At 35.4% G+C, this 17,622-nt stretch overlaps 1 protein-coding gene across 1 annotated transcript; it reads left to right on the top strand.

Moving 5' to 3' along the window:
* Positions 1-600: 600 nt before the first annotated feature.
* Positions 601-17,125, top strand: LOC111059374 (secretory carrier-associated membrane protein 5-like; the record flags this gene model as incomplete). Its single annotated transcript, XM_039444734.1, is given in 10 exon segments — positions 601-682; positions 1,964-2,004; positions 2,006-2,090; positions 5,741-5,897; positions 8,511-8,612; positions 10,580-10,602; positions 10,605-10,711; positions 16,756-16,774; positions 16,777-16,871; positions 16,873-17,125. Coding segments are annotated over 10 exon segments (964 nt in total), but the record flags the coding sequence as incomplete, so codon positions are not given.
* Between the last annotated feature and the right edge of the window lie 497 nt (positions 17,126-17,622).

Genomic DNA, 17,622 nt, shown 5'->3' with positions numbered 1-17,622 from the left:
CGAAATGGAACTAAACCAAACTAATTATGTCGAAGTGAGACTATACAGAGATAAAATGATAGCATGGAACTGTGGAAGGAGACAAAATACCAGGATAAGGACACGAGATATAGTACAACGTTCTAATGGCAGTGTTTGATAAGCAATGGTATTGCTATCCTTGTCTATCATTCAACAATGCAGATAGCGCATCCCTTTTCGTTTGCCAGATCGTATTTTAACAATGTAGAATTGATAATTAACAAAAACTACTTCTCTAATCATCAAAATTTCATTATGAAATTATGAAAATATAATTTCTTGCATAGTAAAACATAATTGATTATTTTAACGAGAATGAACAGTTAAATGACATCAAATATCAGTACTGTCTATAGAAGGCATGATAACACAGAGGATCGGCAACGTTTTTCTCCTATCTCTCTCCACTGCCATTATAACGTGGACCTCGCTATAGAAATGATAGCAGGGAATTGTGGGAGGAGACAAAGTGGGACGTTGGGCATACGATCGGTGAGGGTGTAGCGCAGGCACCAAGTTCACTGTACTGTTTTCCTTTTTAATTCGGGTTCATAAAGTGTTTGTCTTTTTCTGTCTCAGCGCAAACAAGAGGAATTAGAACGCAAAGCAGCTGAATTGGCCAGGCGTGAAGCAGAACTAAGAAATGCCCCTACAATGGTGAGTACTTTGAGACTGAACTTATGCCCGGTGCAGAGTCGTTACATAAAATCAAATAGCTATGTGAGACATAGTTGAAAATCACTGACATAAATGGGGGTCGTTGCACAGTCGTTTACCGAAGCCCATTTAGCTATATCTCGAATTAGCATCACACATAAGTCACACTGCAGCTCTATTCACTTTTTTCCGTACATGCTTCTATCCAACCAATGTCAAGAACCTTACCTTACACTATAAGGATCCGACACGAACATTTCGATCAAATCCAATTCAAGATGGCGGCTAAAATGGCGAAAATGTTGTCAAAAACAAGGGTTTTCGCGATTTCTCGAAAACGGCTCCAACGATTTTGATCAAATTCATACCTAGAAAAGTCATTGATAAGCATATCAACTGCCACAAGTCTCATATCTGTAAATTTCAGGAGCACTGCACCACCTATGCAAAGTTTGATTTCAGATTCCCAATTATCAGGCTTCAGATACAATTTAAACTAAAACTTTCAAGTGGAAAAGATTGAGCATAAAAATCTCTACAATTAATGTTCAGTAGCATTTTCTCCTAAAATTGAAAATAAGCTCGAAATTAGAGAAAATAAGATTATTCATTGCAAACTGTTGATTCTATTAAATCATTCACTATGAAGAGATAGCAGACTTCGTGTGTCTGCAGCGCTATTGTCCTGTCTCCAGCTGATCTTAGATCTTAGAAAGGTAGACTTGAGATGCGCGTGAACACTAGCGTCAGTTGATCAATTTCATAACGGCAAGGAAAGTTGTGTGATGCACCACACCAGATTTTAAATTTGTTTTTCAAATGTGAAATATGATACTGATGGGTATGCATCTTAAAAAATATTGAAAATCTACCTTATAGAAATAGACATTGCCAGACATTTGGCAATGCATTCAATGAATAATCAACTTGTCAGCAGATTGATTAGGAATAATTCTATAGTCTGATTGATCCTATCTTTAAAGTTGATGATATAATATTATGTATAGTGATATGAGAGTATGGAGGAATTCCTTTTCTTCTCATTTTATCCTTAAATGCAAAATTAAAAAACCTTGTGTATACATCGACGCGCAGTTGAGATTCCTGCCAAATCTCATCGAATTCTATCAAGCGTTTGGCCGTAATTGCGTTACTTACAGACAGACAAAAGTAAATCGAATTGGAACATAGACCTCACTATGTTCGGTCAATTAGAATATTCACGTATTAATTTGTACGTTAACATTTCTGTGAGTTTTATTTTGTATGCGAAATTGTGTTGCAGTTAGAAGAAACAACTGGCCTCCTTTGCCTGAGAACTGGTGGGTTCCAGCCTTGCTTCTACCAGGACATCAACGTCGAATACCCACCGATTCCAGACGATCGTGCGCCATCTTTATATCTGTGGCTGTGTGAGTAGATCAATCATAATTACGGCCTGCTGAAATATTAAGATGCGTACAGACTTTAATACAACTAGTCTGTAGTGTTCTACAGAACAGTAGAACTCACGCAGTATTCTCATCCACAAGTACCTGATTGAAACTATACCCTTGGAAATACAGCAATAGACTGGCTTCTCAGCCAGTCACTTGTCAGCTGATTTATGATGAAATGTTGACAAACTCAGTTCACGTTTGAATTGTATTTCATATGATATAATTCATCCAGTTCCGTGATATTCCTTCTGAAAATTAATTTTTTACAATCAAAAATATTATAATTTCTCAAGCATTATTTAGTTCTTTGTTTATTTTTAATCACCTATTAAATTAGGTTTTTGGAAGGTGAGAATATTGATACTAAGGGCACGCATAATAATACCATGACTGCAAAACAAAATATTGAAACCAAAGACCTCAAAGCTGCGATTAGACCAAAGTTATTAGCAAAATGTTAATAACTCAATCCTTATAAATTCTATTAGATTGAACATAAATCATACACAATCATGATGAGATGTTGTTTGTCAACTTCCGTTCAATCTAATATAATCTATAAGGATTAAGTTATTAACTTTGGTGTAAACCCAGCTTAAAATGATCGTGTTTATATTTTACAGCTGGCTATACGTCAGCTTATGAATTCTGTTAATAACTTTGGTGTAAACCCGCTTAAAGATGCATACCTCTTTAGGTCTTTGATTGAAACTATAGACCTTATACAAATTTAATACCGTAATAGACTGGCTTCTCCACTCATCTGTGTGATCACTTGTCAGCTGATTTATGATGAATAATTCTATAGTCTGATTTTTACTCTAATATTGGCGTATGAAGGAGGCTCCTTTTTACTTTCCTTGCCCTATTACCATAGGTAAGGAAAGTATTGCTTTCCGAAAAAAATTAAGGTACCCCAATTTCTAAATTTCTATACGTTTCAAGGTCCCTTGAGTCCAAAAAAGTGGTTTTTGGGTATTGGTCTGTATGTGTGTGTGTGTGTGTGTGGGTGAGTGTATGTGCGTCTGTGTACACGATATCTCATCTCCCAATCAACGGAATGACTTGAAATTGGACGTAAGCTCCTTACAATATAAGGATCCGACACGAACAATTTCGATCAAATGCGATTCAAGATGGCGGCTAAAATGGCGAAAATGTTGTCAAAAACAGGGGTTTTCGCGATTTTCTCGAAAACGGCTCCAACGATTTTGATTAAAGTTATACCTAAGATAGTCATTGATAAGCTCTATCAACTGCCACAAGTCACATATCTGTAAAAATTTCAGGAGCTCCGCCCCATCTATGCAAAGTTTGATTTTAGATTCTCAATTATCAGGCTTCAGATACAATTCAAACAAAAAAATTGAGTGGAAAAGATTGAGCATGAGAATCTCTACAATTAATGTCTAGTAACATTTTCACCTAGAATTAAAAATAAGCTAGAAATTCGAGAAAATGTGATTATCCAATTGCAAACTGTTGGCAACTGTTGATTCTATTAAATGATTCACTATGAAGAGATAGCAGACCTCGTGTGTCTCCAGCGTTATTGTCCTGTCACCAGCTGGCTCAAATCTTTGAATAGAAGACTTGAGATGCGCGGGTACACTAGCGTCACGTGATCAATTTTCATAACGGCAAGGAAAGTTGTGTGAGTGCGCCACACCAGATTTTTCCTTTTATATTATCCTTGAAGTGCAAAATGTCCAAAAACCTTGTATATACGTCGACGCGCAATTAAAAAAGGACATACCTGTCAATTTCATGAAAATCTATTACCGCCTTTCGCCGTAAATGCGCAACATATAAACGTATAAACATTTAAACATTCAAACATTAAACATTAAGATGAATGCCAACCGTCGACTTGAATCTTAGACCTCACTTCGCTCGGTCAATTATTCAAGGGATATTGCTCTGCTTTGAATTTTAAAATAATTTCTCTTACAGAATAATTATTAATATTATTTATTAATTATTATTAGTATTATTATTATTAATATAATATATTATTAATATCAATTATTATTATTAATATTATTTAGATTCCAATAGGAACTGAATTGTTGATTTTTAGATTTTATTGATTGGGAACTTTAAACTGTTTATGAGGTAGCCTTTTGTTCCATGCCTTATGAATCATAACAGATACAAGAATAAGAACAGTTTTTATATAAAAAATTATTGAACCATTATTATTGAAATTTCATTATTAAATAATCGAAAACCTGAATTCACATATTATCTGACCAGAACATTGTTTTTAAAGCATAATGCATTTTTTTATGAGCAGATTGGAATGTTTCAAGTGTACCGTCATAAAGACCCCACATAATGGCCGCTCCATAAGGAACACGAGTGTCATAACCTCTATTTATAGACCTGGGTTCATTGAACTGCCGCTAGCGCTTGTGCCGCGCGACCAGGCACTAGCTGACTACGCGAGTCAAAACTTGAGTGTTTCCTTCAAAACAACACCAATACTAGCTCTTTACCTTGTTTATTTCCTTGCCCTATTACCATAGGTAAGGAAAGTATGCTTTACGAAAATAATTAAGGTACCCCAATTTACAAATTTCTATACGTTTCAAGGTCCCCTGAGTCCAAGGTGTGTGGGTGTGAGTGTATGTGCGTCTGTGTACACGATATCTCATCTCCCAATAACGGAATAACGTGAAATTTGAAACTTGAGGTCCTTACACTATATGGATCCTACACAAACAATTTCGATCAAATGCAATACAAGATGGCGGCTAAAATGGCGAAAATGTTGTCAAAAACAGGGGTTTTCGCGATTTTCTCAAAAACGGCTCCAACGATTTTGATCAAATTCATACCTAATATATTCATTGATTAGCTCTATCAACTGCCACAAGTCCCATATCTGTAAAAATTTCAGGAGCTCCACTCCATCTATGCAAAGTTCGATTTTAGATTCCCAATTATTAGTCTTCAGATACAATTTGAACAAAAAATCAAGTGGAAAAGATTGAGCATGAAAATCTTTACAGTTAATTTTTAGTAACATTTAACCTAAAATTGAAAATAAGCTTGGAATTTGAGAAATGGGATATTCATTGCAAATGTTGGCAACTGTTGATTCTATTGAATGATTCACTATGAAGAGATAGAGCATGAAGAACTGTACAATTAATGTTCAGTAACATTTTCACCTAAAATTGAAAATAAGCTTGGAATCGAGAAAATGTTATTATTCAATTGCAAACTGTTGGCAACTGTTTATTCTATGAAATCATCACTATGAAGAGATAGCAGACCTCGTGTGTCTCCAGCGTTATATCCTGTCACCAGCTGGCTCAGATCTTTGAATAGTAGACTTGAGATGCGCGGGAACACTAGCGTCAGGTGATCAATTTTCATAACGGAAAGGAAAGTTGTGTGAGTGCGCCACACCAGATGTTTTAATAAGATTTATATGAATTGTCAAAGTTGTAAATTCCTTTTTGAATCACCCGGTATAATAGTCTGGGTTTTTCAATTCGAAACACACAAAGATTATTTTTAAATTAAAAATACTCAAAATTAATTAAATCAATCACAATTAATTGAAAAATTCTTAATGGTTAATGGTTAATGGTGCATTGATTGATTGATTTCAGTTCACGCTTGCCTGATGATAGTGAATGTTTTCGGTGGTCTGCTGCTGCTAGTGCATCATCATGATTTCGGCACCATGACAGCTGGCATCGTCTACACCATCATTTTCACACCCTTCTCCTACTTGTGCTGGTTTCGGCCTGCCTATAAGGCTTTCAGGTTGGTCTTAGTTACGTCCACGTTATAATGACAGTATCAACATTGATGTTGCTTTCATTGTCTATCATTCGACAAAGCGGATAGAGCTATCTCTTTTTCGCTTTGCTCTGTTGCCAGATCGTCTTTTAAAAATGTGAAATTAATAATTAATTAACAAAATATTTCATCTTCATTATGAATATATTGGAAAATATAGTTTCTTGCTTAATAAAATAGATTATTGATTATTTTAACGAGAATGAACAGTTATTATTACATCAATAAATCTGTATCAGCTACGTCTATAGAAGGCATTGACAAGACACGTTTTTCTTCTATCTTTCTTCACTGCTATTATAACGTGGAACTCACTATCTATATATAATAACTAGCCGTCAGGCTCGCTTCGCTCGCCACATCCGTCTAGCCAGGGGGCTCCGCCCCCTGGACCCCCGACTGGATCGTCAAAAAAAGAAATATAAGGTCACCTCATCACAAAATTTTTAGACCTAAGCTAAACCTCTGTACCAAATTTGAACATTTTCTGTCTATTACTTGATAAAAGAACTGAGAAAACGCAAAAAAACCGCTAACATTGGGCGTATCTTTGGCGTTATTTCAAATTCCTTCTAACACAACATTATTACACCCCAGCTGAGCTTTTGTAGTAATTTGAACATTCTCTGTTCATTTGTTCTCGATAAAGCTGAGAAAACGCTTGGAAAACGCAGATTTTGGGCGTATCTTCGGAATTTTTCAAATCCGTTCTTAGTGCGCCTCTAAAGGGCCAAGAACATACCTACCAAATTTGAACGTTTTGGTCCGGTAGACTTTTAGTTCTGCGAGTGAGTGAGTCAGTCAGTCAGTTCCATTTCGCTTTTATATTTAGATTAGACTATATTTGCTATAGTGAGGTCCACGTTATAATGACGTATTTGATTAACATTGATGTTGCTATCATTGTCTTATGATATTGTCTATGATGAACCGTCTTTCGGCTGTTATAATTTGATATACTTTTCATAATTTTGTTTGTATTATAAATTTTTACTATTATTATAAAAAACTTTAATCCCATATCAGTGAATGAAGTTTGTAAATAGTAATTATAACATAGTAATTCCAACAAGCAACTAATATACTTTATAAATATTAACTTATACCCCAAGACATAAGTTTATAGTGGGGTGTATATTTATTCATTGAATTATCTTTGCCTTTTGAGAAATTGAGAAAATTCAATGCATGAAACTTCATTGTTTTAATTGTATTATTTATTGTTATAGTATTCTAATTTGTAATATAATTGTTTTTGATGAATAATTTTTTCTTTGTTATTTGAATAACAACAAAATTTATGAATATTCATTTATTGTGATCAAGATACACGAATAGTTGTATGAAATAGTTTTAATAACTTGAATTTTTGCCTAAAGATTCTTAATTAACCGAGGGTGGTTAGTGGCCTATTTTCGTTCCATAATCAATTATTATCATTTCCATAATTGAAACAAATCTAATCAATTTGTGATACAAATTTCAAGTGAGATGAAAGCCCAATCAAAAGTTTATCTTTTGTAAATTATTACAGTTAGCCTACTTTCAATATCAGCATGAACTAATAATAATAATATGGAGTGACCTGCCTGGCTCAAGTCTGGTGTCAGAGTTTTCAGGTCGCAACTGATCATTTTCAGGGCCTCTGACATGACCTAACGACTGCTTTTTAGGCAGCCGGTACCGTCGGTTTAACGTGTCTATCCGAAACACGGGAGTGGCCCGAGATAAATATCTTGTCCGGCCGGGATTTGAACCTGGGCCTCTGAATAATAAAGCCAGCAACTGATCCACTCGACTACGGCCACTCTAGAATGAACTATAAATCTAAAATGGAATTGAAATTCAATCTATTTGTACTTTTAACAGAGCCTTGCGGAGAACGGGTTACATGTATAAGATGCTATATATAGTTTTTTGTATATAAGATGCTGTCTATTCTATGAACTTGATGTGGACGTTCGAACGATGAACGTTCCACAATTCAAGACTCACTTGAGGATTTTCTACTGGAGAGGTGCCTGTATTCTGTGAGGAAGTTTTTGTCTGACCAAAGCTAACTGTGTTAATTATTTTAATAATTTAATTTTAATTGTTAATTATTGTGTTAGGCATATTAAAAGCTGCGCTTACACCAAAGTTATTAACAAAATGTAGATTCTAGATTATAGATTCTATTAGATTGAACGGAACTTGACAAACACATATATTCATCATGTGTGTGATAAGTTATGTTCAATCTAATAGAATTTATAAGAATTAAGTTAAAAACTTTGGTGTAAACGCAGCTTTAGTGTCTGCTATTATTATATTGTATTATTTTCACTGTTACTAATTGTCGGTCTTTGTATATAAGCTATTGTAGAAAATGACGTTGTTTGTAACATTTTTATGTTCCGTAACAATAAAATATTGATTGATTGTCTTTTACTGGTCTTTCTGAAAGCAACATAAATTAGAGGAACTGAATTTATACAAACTGAGACAGCTTGAGACCTTCCCAAACAGCTGATTCGTGATCACTTGAAATCCGTGATGAAGTGCTCTTAATGACACCCTTGTTATGTTTTATTGCAGAAACGATAGCTCTTTCAACTTTATGGTCTTCTTCTTCATTTTCTTCATCCAGTTCATCATCACAGTGATTCAGACCCTTGGAATGCCTGGAGGCGGAACCTGGTAATTGAACTTTCACTAGTTTTTAATATCTTGTCTTTTATTCAGTTTGTCGGGTCTTTAAGGGTGTGCACCACGCTTTGAAAATAATTCATAGATGACATTTCTCAATGTTTGGATAGTATCAAGTTACCTGAATGGAACAAAGTTCTCAGTAGAAATATTTAAAATCGTTCATATATTTCGAGATATGAGCGCCGGAAGATGAAGGGCAGATCTATTTCCGATTTGATAGCAAATAATTCAAGAAGTTTTTAGGGTACCTTCATTCTGCAACTTATGTTTATCTCTTGAGATACTTTGATTTCTCAGAATTTAATTGTGGGAAAATTTATTTCATAAAAAAAACATAACTGCTAAATATTTATTTTACAAGAACAATTTGACAGTAGGTTTCATTGGGGATCTATTTGAAATGGAAAATGACTCTGTCGCTCCAACATCTTTGTCCCTCTTATGAATCCACATTCGTTTTTGTAAATGAGAAGTTGGTCATTGTGATACATGATTTCGATACAGAGTTCCAAGAGAAATTAAATGGCGAAACCGCACATTGATATCCCAACCTGTATCAGTTTGTTGATGTAAGGCCCGGTTGCACAAAATCCGGTTAAATTTTTACCGTGATCAATTTCACGAGAGCCAATCAGAGAAGGCCTTTTGATAAGACGGCTTCTCTTATTGCCTCGTGGAATTAATCACGGTTAAAATTCAACAGGCTGTTGTGCAACCGGCACTAAAAGTTGTAAATTAATCAGCTGAAATCATGTGTCAGCGCATGAAGGTCTGTCTGTGTAATAGCATAGAGAAACAATAGCATAAGTAGATATCCATGGTATAGGGCGTTTATGTCGCAACTTTACTGTTATCTCAAGGCCTATATTCCACGTAGCTCTTTCCCGTGAAACTGTTGACGCTGGTAGTCTCTCAAATTGTACCGTTCATACACTCTTACCCGGTCAAAACAGTAAAAATCGACAATAGTCGACAGTAATGGGCTTGGGATAACAGTAAAAGTTGCGACATAAACGCCTATACAGGGATATCTACTTACGCTACGGTATTGTTTCTCTATGGTAATAGCTTCCAATAGCATCAGCTGATTTATGTTAAATCAAAACATTTTATTTTATGTACTTTCAATGTTAACTGTTATATCATGTAAAAGGACGTAGGAGTGAGTCAATTTTTTTGTCCAACGAACTGACCTGTGAAAAGGTTCGAACGTTTCAAAATTGAAGCTGATGATCAATTCTTTCTAAAGTTATTGTAGAACATATAACAGACGGACAACGACTACTAACGCTCATTCAATTATTTATTATTATTTATTTATTTATTTCATTAAAATAAATGATAATCAAATTAAATACTGTTCAAATCACCCCGAAGACGTCTGCTACTGCAAATATTGACAACAGGAAAACAGCTATAGTGATGTCCACGTTATAATGGCACTGGAGAAAGATAGGAGAACAACGTTGACGATCCTCAGTCTTGTCAATGCCTTTTATAGAAGTTAGCTGATACAGGTTTATTGGTTTTATATTTACTGTTCATTCTCGTTTAAAATTATCAATTATATATTAAGCAAGAAACTATAGTTTTCAATAATTTCTGAATTTCCTAAACGAAGATGAAATATTTTGTTGATTGATTATTAATTCCACATTGTTAAAAGATGATCTGGCATCAAAGCAAAGCGAGAAAGAGATAGTGCTATCCGCTTTGTTGAATGATAGACAAGGATAGCAATACAGTTGTTAATCAAACACTGCCATTTAACGTAGACCTCACTGTAGCTGTTACCCTGTTGTCAATATTTGCAGTAAAGAAGTCTTCGGGGTGATTTACAGCATTTAATTTGGATTTTCGTTTAGTAGTCCTACCCTAGTAGCACAATATTTTTAAAATATTGACAGTCAGTAAGCTAAAAGTGAGAACTCGCAACTCTCGTTCAATAATTGCAGTGGCCTAGCAACAGCCATAATGACCCTGATGGAGGGACTCCGAGCGGCATTGTGATTGGCCTGTTTCTGCTGGTCCTTGGTCTTGGATTCGGCACTGCTGCTCTGCTCGACCTCCTTCTATCACCAAGGTCAGTATACCATATCAACAATCATTAATTTGAAGACATGACGTCATTCAGCAATTTGAATTAGGTTTGAAAGAATGGCTTGTACAGAGTGCGGCAGCGAAACTTCCTTTTTTTCAAGTAAATAACATTTGTAGGATTAGAAAGTTGTATTTATTTTTTGTAATGTAGACACATATACAGAGTGTTTCAGAAGTAGCGTCGAACATTTTAGGTATGGTTCCTAGATCATAGGAGACTACAAATGTCGTATTTGAAGTGGTCAAAACTCAGCGGTTATTTCTTATAGCGCCATTTTGTTTTTTCACTTAGGAATTTCTATCTCTGATCTGAAATTGGCACAAATATTTATGCTTTAATGACTCAACTTAAAAAAATGAAATAAAAATTTTCGACGTAAATATTCAAAATGGCAGCCATTTCAAATTTTTGATTGCAAATTTCACGAAAACCGTCCATTTTACAAAAAATTAAAAGAAACAAAAAAGTTAGCAAATTTTATCAAGATTTCAAGGATACCTTATTTATTAAGATTGGTCAAGAATAACAGATAAATTAATTCTTTCCGTACTGCATGCATGAACACTTTTCACCATTTAAACATCAATATTAAATTTCAATTCGAATTGTATTAAGATGAATCTTTGAAACTCGGTATGGCTCCATATGCCATCCAGCTGATTTTACAATGTTTTTCAGATGTTCTTGTTGTTAATGGTCATGCATGCAGTACCAAAAGATTAATTTCTCTGTTATTTTGACCAATCTTAAAAAATAAGGAATCCTTGAAATTTTGCTAACTTTTTGTCTCTTGTACATTTTCTGTAAAGTGAACGGTTTCCTTGAATTTCGCATCAAAAATTTAGAATGGCCGCCCTTTTGGATATTTACATCGAAAATTTTTATTTCATTTTTAAAGTTGAGTCTTTATAGCATAAATATCCATGCCAAATTCAGATCAATACAACCAACATTTCGCTCTGAGATAGAAATTCCCAAGTAAAAACAAAATGGCAGCTATAAGAAAACCGCTGAGTTTTGGACACTTCATATACGACTGTAGTCCCTATCATTCTAGGAACAATACCCTAAAACTCGATACTACTTCTGAAACACTCTGTATAAAGTTTTGTATAAATTAGTTTCGAATATCAAAAGGTAGTGACGTCCCCAATTCTCCATACACTGAGTAAACCGTTCCGCAACATTGCAGGCGTTATCAATTTTTCCCTGATATTGGTCTTCAAATCTTGGACGGTTCAGATGACAAAGGATTTCAAAACCCCCCATAGAAAAAAATTACAAGGGTTCAAATCGTGAGATCGGGCTGGCCACTCCAAATCGCTCCCAATTGAGATGAGGTGTCCTGGAAAGTGCTCCCTCAATTGAAGTCACGTTCAGAATGTTCCTGCACTATCGCCATCTTGTATGGATGAAAATAAGATTATCATGAAGAACGGCTCACAGAACAATCGAAAGTCCAAGAGCAGACTCATGTTTGCGCGCAGAACTCTGAGGTGATCACAACATTGAAATTCTCGCTACCTCAATGTTCTCATAAAAAAATATTGTGACAAAAATAGACTCAGGGGCAGGAAGGTGCAGGGCAGGGGAATGGACGAAAGTTCGAGAAGATGGAACAAAGGGACAGGAGTCACATTGTCTCCAGCTGAATACGGCCAGCCAATCTCTCTCCTCTCTGTTCCTCTCACTCCATCTCACTCACACCCAACGTTAGTAGACAAAGGTTGATCACTCACAGGTGTATGATTCAAGGTGGTGGGGGGAACGCCAGCGTGACGTCACGTGTAGTAAAAAGTTCTAGAGTAACCACACTGAGCATACAGTTTATTCACTGTATCTTCAAATATATTTCGTTTAATCTCCTCAAGATTGACCTAGAACTTTAAAATTCTCCATACTTATAGCGAATGAATCACCGATTCTAATGATGTTGTTAAATATTTAAAGTTCATTCAACTTTTATGTTGAAAGTTTTTCATGAATCTAAAAACGTGACACGAAAAGTTAATGAGCTGGAAAAGCGTTAGTAGACAATGTTATACTATTATAATTTCAGATTAACTTGAAAAATCTTGATAAACCAATGCATCGCAATAAACCGATCCCTATAAATCCGATGAATTTCATTCATTGTAAATGCACTGAACACATGCTGTATCGAGCACATGTTCTACGAGAATCAAAATATCTCATCCCCGAAATTCACAAGCTGAGTTATAGCCAAACTACAAAATATAAACACGACCTAGAAGATGAAGAAACCTTGAGGGTTGAAAGGGAAGGTAGGAGGTGGGGTTTTTGCTTTTATATGGCCAAAATGCTTGTATTATTCAAATGTTTTAATAATTATTGTAGAGCAGAAACAGAAAGCTTGCATGTCAGAAAATGTTGTGTTATATAATTTGACTATACGACACCATATGATTTTCAAGAATGCGATATTCTGCCTACTCTGTACTACAGCCTACGTCACGGCTGCAGTTCCCCCACTCCAATTGCATTTCAACGAAAATACTATAGATGAGTGACCAATCTTCTGTCTACTAACTTTGACTCACACCTATTCACCAGTAGAAGGTTTGGGACTTCTGGAGAATACGAGAACATTCTATGAGCTTGATTGACAGGTAGTAAACAAGGGACCGTCTCTGGAACAGTCCAGAAAATACGCAACTGGTATTAAAGAGGGACAACTGGGACATGAGAGTCAGAGTTGATATTGAGTTGACAGTGAACGGATACGAGCAGCTAGTGAAGGGACAGTGAACGTTAGTGTTTTGGTCAAGTGAACTCTGTTTTTGTAGTATTTGAGTTCGGTGAAGTTCAAAAGTGTGCTTATCTGTGGAAGTCAGTGTTTGCTAATCTTGTGAGTAAGGACATTAATGCTACCTAAACTTGGGAGAGAAATAGTACAAGGTATTTCTTATTTTTCTCTCCCGATCTGTGCTCCATTGTAAACGAATAAATAAAGAATAAAGAAGAAATTAAGAGTAACGTTTGTTCTGTTAAAGTGTAAGTTTATGTTTCTTGTGAATAAATGAACCGTTGATTGACTATTAGCTGATTGTACTGTAGTAGGTGATAATTGAATTTCATAGTAAGTCTTATAATCAATTTGAGTTTAGCGAACAACATTGTTATCTGTGTCTTTCCAACTATTTAGTTTAGTCTGTGTCATCAAGTATTAGTGAAAAACGTTTCAATAAATTTCAGTATACTCTCATTTGTAGTTTCACTCAAATAAATCCTGAACGAACCCTGGATGATTGGTGTAGAATAAATGACACAGGACACAAACATTTCACTGTTACAAAATGGACTGTATTAAGAAGATCAATGAAACAAAGATCTTAATATGACGAGTTTTTCGCACTTTCACTCATTACACAAGAATCAATGAAACAAAGATCTTAATATTATGAGTGTTTCGCACTTTCACTCAAAAATAGTCAAATTGTCTGTACTTCATAGTCACAACTCATCACCAACTCTCCAACACCCAGTTCATGCATAGGCAGCATGGACAGATGGGTTTACACAGGAAGCTCTTAACAGAGCGCTCACAAAATGATACAAAACGGCGGTAACAAACCCTGTTAAAAACGTCACAATATATTTATTTCCACAAAACAAGAAAAAAGGAACAAACAGCTTGTGCAGTGTAAGAATACATATAATACATAAAGGAAATTCATCACTTAATATTAAAAGAAAAATAATAATACTGATAAATCTCCTCTCTTCACCTACTGGGCTCAGGTGACCTAATGAGCCGAGGGACTTCAGTTGTCCGTCCAGTCGCACTTGCAGTTTGTCTGAACGTAGTGACTCACGTAACAATTGATTTCCGGTCCTTGACAGTAGCCAAAGGGGCTAAATTGAAGCGATTTGGAAATGCGCGCTGGGTTCTGATCTCAGAACATCTGCTCGAAAAATAAGTCTTTAATGGCAAATGCACGCTTCTCATTGTTCCATGCATGATGGCGACTGAAATTGTGCCAAATTTCAGATCAGAGATAGAATTCCTAAGTGAAAAAACAAAGAAAACTTTATGATCTGACATCTCTAATGAGAGCAAATTTGCTCTACTACGACATTAGCTGACTGAATGGCGTTCACTTTAAAAAAGGAAGTTTTGCTGCCGCCACAACCCCGGGTATTTACTGTTCCTGACAAATAAATAAATTGAATATTGTGTGATTATACGAGGTGTGGCTATAAAATAACGGGACTGATATTGTAAAAAAATGTATTTTCATTTAATACATAATTACTATCACCTTCATATACACCCCTTCTATATCCCTGCAAATTTCCATTGTTGGAAACAGTGCTGGAAGTCATCTTCCGTGAACTCTATCAGGACTCTTGCCGCTTTCTCTTGAACAGCTCTACACATTCAAATCTCGTAAATTTCAATGCAGATTTCACAGGGAAAATTTAAAAGTCACATGATGCTTGTTCTGGTGAAAGGTGGATGTTTTAACACCAGGATGTTGTACTTGGTCAGGAACCACTTAACAGATAACGTGGAATTAGCTGGTGAATTGTCTTGGTGCAAAATCCATTATTTGTCCTTCCACGTTTCAGGTCGTTTTTTTTTTATTCTTTCACATAGAGTTCGCCTACAGATCCAGCAACTGCACGAATACTTAATGAATACTTATACTTTCTCGACATTGTCATCCGTTTTTGATGTTGAAGGATGACATGGGCGTGAATCATCTTCAACGTCTTTTCAACCATCTTGAAAACGCTTTAAACCATTCAAAAACACGAGTCCGCGATAAACATTCACTGCCATACACTTATTTTAGTAAATTTTAGTTTCGGTAGCGTTATCCAAGTTTAAAGTAAAATGTACTAACAATTCGTTGCTCTATTTGTACACTAACCATTTTTCCGGCAAATCAAAATAACAACTCTAACGTAAATAAAGGTTATGACTCAACGAAGTTGATAAACGGAACTGATTATGTATGTTGTCTTGTTATATTTGATTTTTTGCTTCTTGCTGGTTATGTTGGCTTGTTGTGAATAGAGATTAAAGTTTACAGATGCTACAGACGTGGTGCGCTAAAATGTCTGTAAAGTGATGAACTGAACTAAAAAAAAAATTAATCTATACGTCTTAACAATTATTTAGTAATGACAATTAAATACATTCCTAACAATGACCACACAACTTGTCAAAGTGGTCATATCATTTCCAAAACTTGAAATGAATGTCAAGTGAAATTTATGATGGAAATAAAACTATTTATTTATTTTATTTATGAAATATTTAACCGTTATCAAATGTTGATTTCATTCGGAAGAGAAAGTCCCAAACTAAACAAGTGTTGGTCAAGTTGCGCATGCGCACTCGGTCCACTGCAGCATCAGTCCCGTTATTTAATAGCCACACCTCGTATGCTATTCAAATAAAATTTATTCATCAAAACATTAAATCACAAATTAGAATACTATAACAATTAATACAATTAAAACAATGAAGTTTTATGCATTGAATATTTTTTAATAGGCAAAGATAATTCAATGTATAAATACACCCCACTATATTATATGGTTGGGGTATAAGTTATTAGTCGCTTGTTGCGTGTTATAATATACTATTTACAAACTTCATCACTGATATAGGATTAACGTTTTTTATATTGAAATTAGTAAAAATGTATAATACAAACAAAATTATGAAATTAGTAGATAAATATTAATGTTCTATTAAGGATAATAGAAAGTTAATTTTTAGAAAAATGAAAAACTAGTAAAGGAAAGAATGAAGAATAATAGTTTCATATTTACAGTCTAACTAAATTTTCACAATTTTCTACTCCAATATCAACTAACCAGGAAAATAACCTTTTCTTGACCTGTGTCTATTGATTCATCCCTAATGTAACTTGGTATTGAATTGTAATCTATGGTCCCAAATAATATATAGTTTTTGCTAATATGTATTATTATGCTGGTTAATATTGTGATTATTATATTATAATTATGGTGTTTGTATTTGTGTGTTGACAGGTGCACCGCATCTATCGGTCGACGGCGCCAGCTTCGCTAAGGCTCAACAGGAGTTCACGTCTGAGTTCCTGCGCAACGAGCATGTGCGGACGGCGGCTGGCTCTGCCATGTCGTCTGGCCGTCTCGTCGCAGTTCCAGCCGTCTGCCACCACCCCGCCCGCCCACAACTGCCCCGTACTAGGCGACAAATGGTGCATGCTATACTCCACTCTACTATATCTACTTCTCTATCTCTACCTTATCAATTCAACTCTTTATCCAAAGTTACCTTCTAGTAGTCGCGCCCACTCAATCACACGAGCATTCGCGTGTTGTACTTTTTACAACACCCAATTTCCAAGTGTTATGTACTCTGTTTACTGTCAAAACATATTAATTAATTGTATAATTACTTTTCTGTCATAGTCATTCAATTTCAGCTGTTTTACATCCATGAAATCAAGCCGGTAAACAGCGATTGTAGAACAAATAAACATATGATTCTCATTACAGCATACTATACTGTAATAAAATCATATTTTTCTTCACAGTCGAGTATGTTCCTATTCCGAATTTGGAACAGCAAAACTGGTACAAACAAAGACCTTAAAGATGCATAGACTCACATGCAGCGCTATTGTCGTACTTGGAATTGAAATCGGCCATTGAGGGGGCAACCTATAAGATTTTACATACCAATGCCTTTGTAATCTATAATTTACAATAAAGTGCCTACAGACTTCGCTCTGCTCCGCAACCGAACGTCCACTCCAGCAGAGCGATTGATGATCGACCGGGGAGCAACAGTGGTTGACCGGAACGCGAGAAGATCTAACATCTTCCATAACGTTCATGATGAGTGCGTGGGCGTGTGCGACTGTGGTTCGA

The sequence above is a fragment of the Nilaparvata lugens genome, unplaced genomic scaffold (genome assembly GCF_014356525.2).
Source record: "Nilaparvata lugens isolate BPH unplaced genomic scaffold, ASM1435652v1 scaffold5388, whole genome shotgun sequence".
NCBI lineage: Eukaryota > Metazoa > Arthropoda > Insecta > Hemiptera > Delphacidae > Nilaparvata > Nilaparvata lugens.
Note: the sequence above shows the minus strand (reverse complement) of the source record. Positions and strands in the feature narration are given on the sequence as shown.